At 42.7% G+C, this 14,677-nt stretch overlaps 1 protein-coding gene across 2 annotated transcripts in view; it reads left to right on the forward strand.

The window, feature by feature from the left end:
• Positions 1-14,677, forward strand: part of crim1 (cysteine rich transmembrane BMP regulator 1 (chordin-like)) — a 203,761-nt gene that overhangs the window by 154,777 nt on the left and 34,307 nt on the right. For both annotated transcript variants that reach the window (XM_048535898.2, XM_048535897.2), the window contains exons 8-9: positions 5,874-6,002; positions 10,567-10,723. In XM_048535898.2, the coding sequence (XP_048391855.1) occupies positions 5,874-6,002; positions 10,567-10,723 (286 nt within the window). The remainder of the gene's footprint in view (positions 1-5,873; positions 6,003-10,566; positions 10,724-14,677) is intronic.

The raw sequence follows: 14,677 nt of genomic DNA on the forward strand, positions 1-14,677 counted from the left end.
GAAAGTTGTGCAAGAGTGTTTCAGATGGCGTTTCTTTCCACTCTCCTGCCTGCAGTTTTATTTATATTTTACAACCCTTCCTCTTTCTGAACAAGCTCTGCACTATTCTGCAGCCAAGAGGCTTAGTGAGGGTCAGCTCTCTGGTCTCTCTCAGTGCTGTTCCTAGGTTGTCATTGTAAAATTTCTAATGCTTTTTTTTTTGTAAAGCTATTGCCCAATTGATATGTGTGTAGGAGCATAGACATTCCTCCCCCAGAAAATGCAATTATTAGTAACTTGGTTATTGGTGTGAATCCAGGGGAGAAAATGAGTTATCAACTTGTAAATAAGCTGCATATCTGAGTGACAGTTCTACTTTTGCAGAATGGTCTGTAAAACTGAAATAATTCCACAGAGGCCCGCTTTCTATCACCAAGTCACCCTTTATTTTCATGTGCCCAATACAAGGGCTATAACCAGCCGGCTCAAAGCCAGTTCCTAGACTGAGGAGACCTTCTGAATTTATGTTTATATCTGTCAGGCAAGGATCCCAAACCCAATCAAGGATCTCAGAGTAAGTGGACCCACCTGGCTTTGGTTCCAACCACTGCAGCAACTAAGTTAATTCATTATTAATGGTGCCCATTATAGATGGAATAGACTTCTGAAGCACATTCTTAATTGAAACTTCAGAGCCTTTTGGTTTTAGAATTCTGAAGGTCCCATGCAAAGGACTCAAAAGTCGGTCGACAGCGGCATCAATTGAGTTGCCCTCTCATAAAGCATTTAGAGGTGGCTCCGATTCTCCCTTTCTGTAGGGGAATAGATTTTGAGTGAGTTAAAATTGCGCCTAACCGAGAGTTAGGAGGCCTTAATGCTAAGTGCGCCACCTATTTGGAGGCCACATTCACTCAAAGACCTACAGAATAGCCTCTTCCCAATGTCTGATTGATCCTGTTTCTATTTTATTCTGGTGGAGTGTAAACACAGCCCCAATTAAGCTATTTTTTTTAAGAAATAGAAACACCAGAAGCCACAAAATGCCTTCCGTGTGTTCCATCCTACCAGACAATTCACTGCACATGCCCATCATTTGTTACATCTTCAGTTCTGCCCAGCTCAAACATAACAGCGTAGTACTGCACATGTTGAAATTCTAGAAGTTCTCAGCTGATCAGGCAGCATCTATGTAAAGTGAAACAGAACCAGCATGTCAAGTTGATGAACTTTCGTCAAAACTGTTTTTTTTTTCAGTTGGGCAGGATCTGTCCTTCTGGATTAAAAATTAAGACCTAGGCTAGGCTCCATATAGCCTGTCAGCTGGGGAGACAGTATGAATTGACACTTTTCAATGAGCCAGGGAATTCTCCCAATATTTAAAAGAAAAATTACTGGAGAAACTCAGCAGGTCTGGCAGCATCTGTGAAGAGAGAAACAGAATTAACATGTTGATTCCAATATAGCTCTTCTTTGGAACTCGTCAGTATAATTGGACTCAAAACATTAACTCTGTTTCTCTCTCCACAAATGTTGCCAGACCTGCTGAGTTTCTCCTACATTTGCTGCTTTTATATTTCCAGTCCCCAGTATCTACTCTGCTTTTATTTGTACTTTCCAATACCATGACCACGATTGATCCATCAATAAACATCACAAAAGCAGATTATTCCATTGCTATTCATTGGACCTTGCTGTGTAGAAATTGGCTTTTCCCCATCTTACATTAGCGGTGGTAGCTCTTGACTTGAAGGTTCTATCTTAATCTCATCGTTCCCCTTGTATGATTCCAAGTGGGTAGATTAATCAGAGTTGTCTCATTGTATCTCATGAACCTCTGCTGAACACTGTCACAAATAACATTCTGTGACTGAAATCTCAGACGTTTGTATGGCATTAGACCTCACCTACATGAAACTGCCAAGTGCCCAATTCAGTATAACAACAGTTTACCTTGAGGGTGGCTCTGGTTAAAACTAGTGCAGCTTTGAGATTCCCAGTATCATTCTCTCACAATGATCAGTCTTCTGGATAGTTTCTGAAGCCATTCAGTTACCATCTTAAACCACGATGGAAGCCTTGGCTGTGAATGGAAATCAGCATTTTTAAACAATTCGTCATTGACCCGCTGCATACTATTCAAATGGCATTTTTCGACTGTAACCAGGTGCACGAGCAGTCGTTTTATTTTGTAAAATCATTTTGTTAATTTCATGCTGAAACCGCAATGCTCCTGCATAACCGTAGTCAGTGATGAATGGGCTGTGCCTGTCACCTTTGACACTGTGGCCTGCACAAGTTTCTGTCCAGGAGACATTCCTTTCATGGTAAATAGCCATCGAGTTCAGCTTGAAATGTGAAATATGCTCCCCGCACTGAGATTTTGGCAGGTGTACTTATAGTACAGTCATTAAAAAAAAAAGGATCAGGACAATTCAATCAATTTGTTTGGCTAGGTGGAATAAAGTCCAGTTAATTTTTAAATCAGATTTGACTTGAACTGGCATCACTCTCACAGGACTTGACATGATTCCAAAAGTCTCATAATGTCTCAGCCATTTGTAGGTTTTATTTTATCCCCCCACTCTCTGTTCTTTACTTTGTTGATTTGTGAAGAAGCCCTAGTACTGTCTGCATGTTCTGTGTATACTCTTATAGCGCTTCACACCACTGCAGTGCCACCTTAGGAATGGGGTACTGTGCTGCTGCTGGTGATGTATGACAGTTCACTCTCCAGTAAGTTTGAGTTGCTGTAGCAACATGCTCTTCTTGCCAGCACATTCTAATCTGGATCTATAGGTATCAATATTAAAGGCTTTGTGATCTTCTTTCCATCATTCCATTGTGGGTTGGAAGCTTTTGGAAACAAAAATAGAAATTGCTGGAAAAACTCAGCAGGTCTGGCCACATCTGTGGAGAGAAAATCAGAGCTAACATTTTGGGTCCGGTGACTGTTCCTCAGAACTGTTTCAGACAGTTTAACATTTGGTTTAACATTTCATCTAAGAGACAACACTTTCAGTTGTGCTGTGCTTCCTCAGGAGCTTCAGAATCAATTCTTGGACTAGTACCTGAAGCACATCAACTGGCTAGGATGCTACCAACTGAGCCATTATTAACACGCTGATAAGGTTCATGAGGTGAAAGCATACAGGCGCTGTACACTGATAGAACAAAAGAGGACGCTGTTCAGCAGCCTGTTCCACATTCATAAGATCATACACAAGCAGAATTAGACCATTCAGCCCATCAAGTCTATGGCATCATTTGATCATGGCTAATATGTTTCTCAACCCCATTCTCCTGCCTTCTATCCGTAACCTTTGATTCCTTTATGAATGAAGAGCTTATCTATCTCTGTCTTAAAGACATACTATTACTTGCCTTCTGTGGCAATGTGTTCCACAGATTCACCACCCTCTAGCCGAAGAAATTCTTCTTAATCTCAGTTCTAAGGGATCATTCACTCCGACGCTGTGCTGTTGGGTTCTAGTCTTTCCTACTAGTGGAACCATCTTCTCCACATCCATTCTGTTCAGGCCACTCAGTAGTCTGTTAGTTTCAATTGGATCGCCCACATCCTTTTAAACTCGATCATGTACAGACCCAGAGTCCTCAACCTCCACGTGTAACAAGCCCTTCATTCCCAAGATCATTCTTGTAAACTTCCTCTGAGCCCCCTTCAAGGCCTGCACATGCTTCATTAGATATGGGGCCCAAATCTGCTCACGATATTCCGAATGTGGTCTGATCCGAGCCTTATACAGCCTCAACAGTACATCCTGATCTTGTATTCTAATCCTCTCAAAATGAATACTAATGTTGCAGTTACCTTCCTAACTGCCAACTAAAACTGCATGTTGACTGTAAGAGAATCTTGAACTAGGATTCCTAAATCTCTTTGTGTTTCAGATTTTCATAGTCTGTACATGTTTAAAAAATAGTCTGCACCTCTATTTTTCCTAATTAAATGCGTAGTTTCACACTTGCCCACATTGTCTTCCATTCAAACACCACTTTGCCCCTGACCTAGTCTGTCAAAGTCCTTCTGCAGCCTCCCTGCTTCCTCAACACTACCCGTCCCTCAAAACTATCTTTGTGTCCTCTACAAACTTAGTAACAATGCCCTCAGTTCCTTCACCCAGATTTGTAATATATAACATTCAATTAGATCATAACTGATCTGTTTCTTAACTCCATCTATGTAACCAAAAATGTCTATGTAAAAATATCTTCTGGAGCCCTATTTCTTTTGTATTTCTGTCAAAATTATAGCAAACCTGTCTCTTCTGAGGAAGGGTCACCAGACCCGAAACTTTAACTCTGTTTTTTGCTTCACAGCTGCTGCCAGACCTCCTGAGCTTTTCCAGAAACTTCTGTTTTTTGTTATAGCAAACCATTTCTCCATAACTTCATATTCGTAGGCAGTTTCTTTCAATCGACTTAAGTTTAGTTCAGCCAGTTGTTTGTAGATTTGACAAATCATCTACACCCTCGACAAATGAATATTATTATTCCAGCTTGTATTTGTAAAGCGTTATATCATGTGAAAATAGCTCAAAGCACTTGACATGATAAATTCCTCATCATGTTACACTTGCTTACACAATTCCTTATCACTGTTACACAGTAAAATGTGACAGCCATCCCATGTGGCCAGCATCCCACAATCAGCATGGAAACAAGAGGCAAGGCAATGTACATTTTTTATTTTTATTAATTTTCTTACCTCTAAACTTGACTGTTTCATTTGTGAGCTTACAGTAAGCTGTTCATCTACCAGAAACATTACAAATTAGCCCATTCGTGTCCACCAAGTAAACTGTAAAATTAATGGACACAATTGGATCAGGGGTCATGCCATAACAGATGGACTTGGGGGCCTGAGTCAAGATCTGCTGTTTTAAAACAAACCGAAAACCAGGTTCAACAGCCCCACAAGGACCACTGTGACAAAAGCATAATCAAATGGTTAGCAGAATCTTATAAACAATGAAGTCAAACTTCCAAAATCAAAACGTTTGAGTCGAGACCTATGCACTTCCTCACTTGGAGCCCAATTCTGAGTTTGGTTAAGGTCAGCAATCGCATCACAGCATGGATCAGCTTGGGGTTTCTCTCCTGGCTGTGACTCAGAATAGACAGTCTTCAGTTTCTAATTGAACCCTTGGAGTACACTATCGTTGAGGCCTGTAAGTGAACACCTATTGCATTCATAAAGATCAAGACAAGGAAAAATTGACACGTCATAGACAACAATGGGAAGCTGGCACAATCCAATCGGATGAATTGTCCTTTGATTCCCTGACCACCTTCATGTACACTCAATCTGCAGAGATGAGCAAAACACAAGCCCCGATAAATGGAAATAGTTAGAAAATGGTGTTGGATACTCAAGATAAATAACTCAAACACAGTGTGAAAGGAAGTACTTTCCGTTAAATTATGCCCTATTATCGTAGGTGAGTGTAAATGCAGTTAAACTTTATAAAACCTTGCATTGATAGCTTTATCACTTTGAAATGTCTCAAAGTACTTTATACAGTTTAAGTCGATTGTTGATATTGAGCGATATCGCTGCTTTCAAATAGCACTCTTTGGAATCTTTAAAAGCCACTGGAGCAAGCAAGTAACACCTCATTCTCATCTGTTTAACATTTGATTCAAAGAACATTGCCTGAAGCCAAGTAGCTTTACTTTAATGCTGCAAGCCTAAATTATCTGCTTGAACCTACAACTTTCTGATCCCTGAGTTTGAGCTCTGCCAAATAAGCCAAGCTGGCTACAAAGAAGAGTGATCTGCCTGATGTTTTCTACCACTTCTTTCCCAACTCTCTGTTTCTCCCATCTGCATCTCCCTCTATATATATTTATCTGCTTTTCCTTTGTTGCTGCAGAGCCAACATACATCACCATTGGGCCTCCGACATGCGAGCTGCTGATCAACTGCACCCTGACGGAAGGAGACTGTATCTATGGCTTCAAGCTGGACCACAGTGGATGCCACACGTGTCAGTGCAAAACCAGTGAGTACTGCCTTTGTCGTTCTGCTTAACATCTGTCAGCTGTTCGAGTCACTTAGCTGTGCGTGTGCCACAGATAGCAACAGGGTCAGGATCAGTGTGCATTACTACCTAAATCTACTGAAAGGGTTTATAAATAGGACTTCCTGCTGGGTGATATGATAAATATCTCCAGAAGTGAGGTTGAAGCAAATGATTCACAAGTAGGTTATGGCAACCACACAAGTGGAAATATTTATCATATTGCAGTGTTGTCCATGACATATTCAATTTATAATAGTCTGGATTCAGGCTGAGGGAAAAGATACTTTTTCTTTTAGAAAACACAATTCCCTGGTCGAGAGCCAGGGAAATGCTTCCTTTTTCTCATTTTCCATTGGTGCTCCTTCGTGTAATCTGATTGAGAGGAACTGCAGAGTTCAGGAATAGCTCTTCCATGTGCATCATTGTGAGTATTTATGCGTTGAAAGCAAGAAGTAAAAGTTGAGTGTCTTCACCCTGCTGCGCTCATGACAGCACCAGCAGGAAACATCCCACATGCCCCTAAGTGCCTGTGTTTGCATTCTTGTTCTTTAGTGTGGCATCTGATACCAGGAGGCTATGCTGAGGCTCAAGGTCAGAAAGATCTTGCATTTATATAGTCCCTCGCCCCATACTTGGCAAGTGGCGTCCCTCGGGCAGTACAGAACCAATTGTCTCTGACTAATAGAGAGGGAGATGCCCATACTCATTTATTGATTATAGGTAATTACTTTGCCTTATCACAAACTCCAGACACTATAGAGCAATTTTCAGCCGACAAGAAGCACTCTTTGTAAGAATAGTCAATGTTTTTATTGCTTTCTGCTGTACAATGGAGCCTCCCCAGGGAACTCTCCTGATTAGGTTAGAGCTTCAGCTTATCAGAGAGCACAGGTTATTCTGGGTTAGGAAAATTGAAGATCTAAAGTAATGACTCCACTACGAGAGTCCAACTTGTCCCATTTAACAATTAGGGGAAGCAAAGCATTAAAAAGAGTTGCTAGAAGAAAGAGCAACTCAGGATTCTGAAACTTGCTCACTTAAAGCAATGGACCTCCCAAGTTCAACCCTGTGTTTTACATTAACTTGGGAGCACAGAAGTGTTACAGTGCAGAAGGAGACCATTCGGCTCATTGTCTCTGCACTGACTCTTCAAATGAACTTCATTACCTTTTTCCAATTTCCTGCTTTATTCCCAAATGACCGTCCAGGGCCATCTTGAATGCCTCAGTTGAACCTCAATACATCCAGGAAGTGCATTTGATACCGTAACAATGCACTGTGAGAAAAGTATTTTCTAACCTCACATTTACTTCTTTTGCAAACCACTTCTATCTGTGCCCTCTGGATCTTGATCTTTGTAAGAGTGTGGCAGTGTTTCTCTATCTCCCCTATCAAGCCCCATCATGATTTTGAAAACCTTGATCAGATCTCCTCTCAGCCTTCTCCTCTCCAATGATAACAATTTCTTCACACTATCCTTGTAATTAAAGTTTCTCATGCCTGGAGCCAGTCTTGTAAATTGTTTCTGCACTCTTTCCAATGCATTCATATCCTTACTGTAAAGTGACTCCTAGATCTGTACACCGTATGCCAGCTGAGGTCTAAAAAATGCCTTATAAAAGGTCAACATCACCTCTTTGCTCTTGTACTCTATGCCCCTGTTAATAAAGTTGAGGGTACTGTATGCATTATTAACTGCTCTGTCCACTTATCCTTCTGCCTTCAGTGATCTGCACTTAAATACACCCAGGTCTGTCTGCCTTTAGAATTGTACACCCTGTTTTGTGTTGTCTTTCTGTGTTCTTCTGACTGAAATGCATCTCCTTGGTTGACCCCAGTGGTAGTGCTGCAATTGGTCTGAGCATCTCTCTGCAAGGGAGGAGACCATTGAGGCTGGCTGCTGTTTCTGAAGGTAACGGAGCAATCCAGAGCACAGCTGGACAAGGAGGCCATCGAGTTCAACTGGGGCCCTTGTGCTCAAAAAGCTTGTTGACACAGTGAGGATGATCACAGGAACAGATACTGGTAGATGGTCAATACGCCTGCATGGAGCTTTGGCAAGGCAAGGGGAAGTGTAAAAAAAATACACAGAGGAAATGTTTACCTCCAGAACGTAAACACACACAAGAACTACTCCAGTGACACATCCTGTAGTAGCTCCAGGAGTGCATGGAAGTAGCTTAAATATTTCATGAACCTGGTAAAAGCCACAGAAGAGGCTGCTTTATTCCCACGATTAACTTATAGAGAAAGGAGCACTTTTCCTGAAAATCCACACTCCCCAACCTTAGGCTTTATTTCTCTTGACATGTTTAGTCCTGCCTCTCCTTCCTCCAAACTGAGGATAATAACTGCTTTTCAGGTTGCACATAATACAAAGCTGGAATGTTTTTGTACAATGAGCTGGCTTCAAAGGCCCAATAAAAATTCCATTTGCTACATTGTTTTGGAAAATGTGTCTTCCCACCATGTATTTTGCTAATTAGCCCGTTGCCAGGTCATTAAAAGCAGAGTCATTATAAACATTTGGGTTAGGGTCTACAGCTAAATGATCAAAAGGTGCGTTATGTTTTTTTTAAAAAAAGTCCTTTAGCGTGTTTAACATATTTGGCTGACTGTTGAGACTGTACAGTTAAAGGGGTCTTTTTTCTATTCCTTCGAGTGAATAAGCCATTGAAGGTAAGGGGCCAAGCCTCGCTTTCTGTTTACGTGACAGATTCAAAAAAATGAGCAAGGTAAATCAGGATGTCAGCGTTCGGTGATAGAGACAAGGTGGAGAAAGGATGAGATTTAAATAAAACCAAAGAACTTCAGATGCCAGATATCCAAAACAAAACCAGAAATTACCGGAGAAAATCAATCGGTCTGGCTGCGTCTGTGGAGAAAAGCAGTTAACGTTTTGATTCGAGCGACCCGTCTTCAGAAGGGACAAACTCTTTTTATTTAAAAGATCTGCTGTGAGATTTTGTGTTGTCACCCGATCAGGACTCGAGATTGGCAATGAGAACTGCAGCAGTACTTGGGAGGACACTGTTTCTGTGACTGTGTCAGATGGGAATTTCCAGGTATCACTACTTGGATGGGAAACTGTTGGTGATGGTGCCCGTATCAGGGTTGCTCCTTTTGTGGTAAAAGATGTGTGGTTGTTGATGCTGTGCATTCTGTATCTCGTACCCTTCAGTGACATTATTCTACGAAAAAAGTCAGCCAAATTAGGAAACAGTTTTAATCTGTGGTGCAAAGCGCTGCATTCACTTATTGTTGTATCACTCATACGTGGGATGCGTGCGTCATTGGCAAGGTGACATTTATTGCTCATTCGTATGTGCCCTTGAAAAGGCAATTGTGAACTGCCCTCTTAAATCACTGGCATCTGTGTGCTATAGGCACACTGTTCTACTGGAGAGGGAGTTCCAGGATTTTGACCTTAAAGTGATGAATTAATGGCATCATTGTGCCAAGTCAACAGTGTGTGTGCCTTGGAGGCTGTACCTGCTCACTAGCCTGACCTTCTCCTTCTAGGGGTGCTAGAGTGACAGGTCTATATTCCATCACAGATCAGTACATCAGTCATCTGACAATGTAGAACACAGTGCAGCTGCTCTGCTTTTTTTCCCATATGATGAGTGTTTCACATTAATGGTATAGTTTGTTTGGTTAAGGGGTGGCAAGAAACTGTGCAGAGATCGTCAGGGGAAAGGTTGTTTTATAGTTCAGCCAAGAAATGAAATGGGAGTCCCATCAGCCTGCACAGATGAGCTCAAAACTTCCAATCCAACATTTTGCAAAGGGGTAGTCAGTTTTCCACGTGTTTAGCCAGCATTTGTCCCTCAATGAAGGCCAGCAGCACAAATTACCTAGTTGCCGTCTGTAGGACTTTGCTGATTCAAAGAGTCTGGCCAGCATTCCCTGCACAGCAAGATGGAAAATTCGTTGGCTGTAATCTGCTTTGGGAAATGCAGTGTTCTGGAATTACGGCATCAGAAGACCAGGCGCCAGCCCCTTCCCCACTCAAGTGACTGTGTCTCCAGACGGGATGACCATACCGAGAGAAACCTCCATTTCTTTTTTCAAAATAAAGGTGAACACCAATTGCAGCTTTCAGTGCTAGCCCCTAATCCCCAGATCTAGTTTCATTAAAGGTTATGATGAGCACATTATTCCATGACAACAACAGATTGTCCCTGAAATCGACCATTTAGCAGTTTCAGGGAGGACTCACTATCCAGTTAGTAGATGGTGGACATCTGTGTAAAGTTGGAGAGCCAACATGAGGCTTTTGAGCACTGAACTAGCAGCAGGATGCAATTGGCTACATGCAGACAGCAGACCTTCAAGGACTTTAATTGACTTTGGTAGCTCTTAAATGGCTCTAGGGTGGAATGGTGTGAACATGGCGCTGGTGGAATGTAGGTTTTGTGTTCATCCACCTCTGTACCTGCCCCAGTGGGAGCTATGGTCCAGCAACAAGAGTCCTTAGTTTATGAATGCCGCTGTACAAATTTGTTTTCTGATGTGATTTTGGTCTTTTTCCCCTCCCCAGGAGAAGAGCTGTGCACAGGCCTCATATCGGGATGTGGCCTGGACTGTCCCTTCGGCCTGCAGACTGATGTACACGGCTGTGAGATCTGCCAGTGCCGCACGCGGCCAAAGAAATGCAAGCCCGTGGTTTGTGACAAATACTGTCCTTTCGGATACATGTACGTGCAGCTGCTTTCTTAGCGATATAAACCTATCGGCACCAATCGTTACAGAGCATGTGCCCTAACTTCCAATGTGCGGCAGTTTCCCAACTTGTGCGTATTGTCAGGTTGGCCGCACATTGTACAGTCTTCCCTTTGGTGGTTTAACACAGCTTCTCAATTTGTAATGGGCCACAAATTAGAGTGAACAGTTTCTGAAACTGAGATCCCTTTGGTGTCTCTTAAACAAACTTGCAGCGATTTGTAGTCACGTTTCACACTTACCGCACCTCCAAGGATCTTCCCCCTCACCTTTCCCCAGCGTTAAAGACCAGCCCTGTTTTACATCTGCTGATCCTCAGAGCTCTATTGGTGCTGGGTCCCTGCAGTAACTTAGCTCCTACTTGAAATTAAAGGCCACACTCAGAGTTAATCAGCTTATTTTCGGTAAACAGCAAAAATTAGACCGAAAAAGATGGAAAAGTGGTCAAAATTGAATATATATGTTGAAAATGTGAATTATGTCTTTTTTTTAAATAGTCATTTTTTTCGGCCCTGTTCCATCTCCTAAATCCACTTCTGCAATTCGTCTCAAACTACTGTATTCAGAGTATTTTAGATGTTGTGAGCACAACAAAGACACAGTTCCATCTGAGCTGTTGGACAAAACATTGTACTTTGAATGGGGAAACTATTACCCACCTCAGGGTCACACCCTGCACTGCTGATGTTCACCCAACAACAGGCTGGGACCTTCCCATGACAAGCAGACGCTGTCCAGATTGCCCGCAGGTCCTCCAGATTGGCGATTGGCTGCATGGTCGTGGGAGCTGGCAATGGGAATGTGTGGAGCAGAGGAGGTCTTGCACTGAGAGCCATCCCTACCTCTGCTGCCCCCCTCCACCACCATCCCTGCCATCACCTATGACCCCTGTTCCTCAGTGATTCTGGGTATTAGGAGGGTACATTATCAGCTGCCACCCAATGAAGTACTGGCAGATGTTTGCCAGACAGACCTCCCCTCTAGAGGGTGTCATTTATCTAAGGATCAGAGCCACTGTTGCCTTGTTAAGTGCCCACCTGGCACCCCATTGGTCTACCCTTCCTGAAAATTAGCAATGCACTAGCTGTCCAGAGTGAGCCAAGAGCACTGCCTCCCTGCATTAAATACTGCCCAGTGTTCCCACCTCCATAAATTTGCCCAGCCTTGTCCCCTGCCTCAGGTCACCTGCTGATGAAAGTCATTGTTTCCCCTTGACTTTAGCAGACATAATAGCAGCATTTCAAGAAGCACCTGAATGAATACATGAACAGGAAGGGAATAGAGGGATAGGGATCCTGTCACTGAAGACAGTTTTCGCATGGAAAGGCAAAATATGTCAGTGCAGGATTGGAGGGCCGAAGGGCCTTTGCTTTTTAACTTGACCATTCCACTGCACTCCCAGCTTGTCTCCCACATTCCACATTCCAAATGGCCATCCAAAACTCTGCTGCCAGTGTCTTCATTCACAGCAAGTCCTGTTTCTCCCATCAGCCCTGTGCTCACTGACCTGCATTAACCCCAGTCATTCAGGGTCTTAATTTAAAAACTCTCATCCATGTTTCCACTTCTACAGTGAGGCATTCTCCCATAAGCCTCCGAGTTATCTAATCTCCTTTGCACCCAGCCTCTTGAGCATCCCAAATTTCAATCATTCTATCTGGGCATTCGGCTGACTCGACCCTAAGCCCTGGAATTCCATCTTAATTTTTTCCCCGTTAACCAAGTTTTTGATCACCTGACCTAACATTTCATTCCGTAGCTCTGTGTCATACTTTATTTTAGAACACTCCTTTAAAGCGCCTCATTAATTTCATCATTAAAAAGCGCTATATAAATAAATACTTGTTATGACTGTGAACCAAGCTTTTGGAGATCCAGAACTACCCATAAGATTGAGGCTGAGAGGTGAACTTAGAGGTTTATAAAACCTTGGATAAGTTGAATAGGATAAAAGGTCTTTTTTCCAATGTACAGGAGTCCAAAAGTACAGGGCTTAGGTTTAAGGTGAGAGGAGAAAGATCTCAAAGGGACCTGAGGGGCAGCTTCTTCACCCAGACGGTGGTGTTTGTACGGAATGAGCTGCCAGAGGAAGTGGTGGAGGCTGGTACAATCGCAACATTTAAAAGGCATCTGGATGGATATCTGAATAGGAAGGGTTTAGAGAGGTATAGGCCAAATCCTGGCAAATGGGACTAGATTAGTTTAGGATATATGGATGAGTCGGACCAGTGGCCTGTTTCCATGTGGTACATCTCTCTGACTCTACGTAGCGTCTTCCCATAATGTTCTGTGAAGCAAATGTCTTACTGCAGCAATGATCCACTGTCAGTATGGTGTAGCAGCTATTGCCTTCAACATGCCCCAGGCTAAGTGTTACTGACCTGTAACAAGCTCCTGGCTCTTTATTATGTAATATCTTCAAATCCATCTGTTATTGGTGTCCCAGATATAATCAGCTCACCGAGCACACAGCAGGGATGAAACCTTGGACTTGCCCAGTCTGGAAAGATCAGCGCCACACCATGTTGTACGTTTATTCACTGAACCATCACAGGAACATTTTTATTTTGTCAACGAGGCAGAAAGATTTTTTTGTGAAATATTTTGGATTCCATTGGATCTGCAAAAGAAAGCAAAACATTTTAGCAGACCTCGCTGCTATCGATGCTCCGATCGCAAGCTGTACCTAAGCAGTGGTTTGATAATATCTGAATATTGAAGTGAACGTCTGTGATTCAGGGAGAAGTTAAGATTCGCAGATAACGTGACAAGAAGCCTGAGACAGGGGACAGTTGTGCGATGCAGCCTTCTCTGGGAAAAGTGTGCTGTTTACAGCAAGCCAGTCATTTCCAAGAATGGTATGTTGGCATGCTGCTCATCTGTTGATGCCATTGCAATCAAGCCCAATCATGCTTTCTTCAATATCAGCATACACACTTCTGCTTTTTGCCTGGGCTCACTGGAATGTGATCGGGACAATCGCGTGTTAGTAATGCTTACTGGGTTAGTATCTTCCGGGCCAACAAATACTGCAGTCACAAGTTCATATCCTGCTAAGACTTCTGGGATATCATAAAGGCAACAGTTCAAAAATCTGGAAGAAATTGCTTTCTAATTAATAATATTTGCGAAACCTTACAAAAAGAGATTATCTAGTTCCTTAATCTGCCCTCCAGTGTCCATGTGGCCAACATATATCTCCAGAACTGCAGCAATGAGGTTGACTCTTTAACACCCTCTGAAGTGGCCAAGAAAGCCATTCAGTTGTACACAGAAGCACTCTGAATGTTCCCACCACCACATGGACTGCGGTTGTTCAACATGGTAGCTCAGCACCCCTGCTCATGGGCAGTAAACACTGGCCTGGCCTGTGATACTCCTGCCAAACCAATAAAGAGTGAGACCCTTGGCCATCCTCTCCATTTAGACCAAAGTGAAAGGGAACTGCTATGGAAAGTTTCTGAGTCTGACTGCGAGATGTAAAGTTGAAATGTAAAGCCACCCTAGACTCAGAAGACCATAGGGCCACCCTGTCAGCAAAGAGATGACTTGTGGTGGCTTAACCTGATCTTCACTACATCACAGGCAATGGACAAGCTTGAGAAGAAATGACCTTCAGCCAATACAGGAATTGAACCCACACCATTCAGTGTCATTTTACATCCAGCCAACTGAGCTAGCCTATACCTGTGCGTTACCCAGTCCCTGAGTTGAAATGACAGAGTCCCAGACGTATTTCCACATTATTAATGCAATTACAACCTCTGTAATTATTACAACCTCTGTACTAACATCAATCCATTTAATTTATGCTGATACAGTCAGTAACTCCTCCAATCGGTCTTATTAAACCTGGAAGGAAAAGCTTGCCAAAATCAATCCTATTCGTTTAGATTAAGAGAAAGCAGTTTAATGGGTACTGATGTCAC

This window comes from Stegostoma tigrinum, chromosome 9, assembly GCF_030684315.1.
Source record: "Stegostoma tigrinum isolate sSteTig4 chromosome 9, sSteTig4.hap1, whole genome shotgun sequence".
In the NCBI taxonomy this organism is placed as follows: Eukaryota; Metazoa; Chordata; class Chondrichthyes; order Orectolobiformes; family Stegostomatidae; genus Stegostoma; species Stegostoma tigrinum.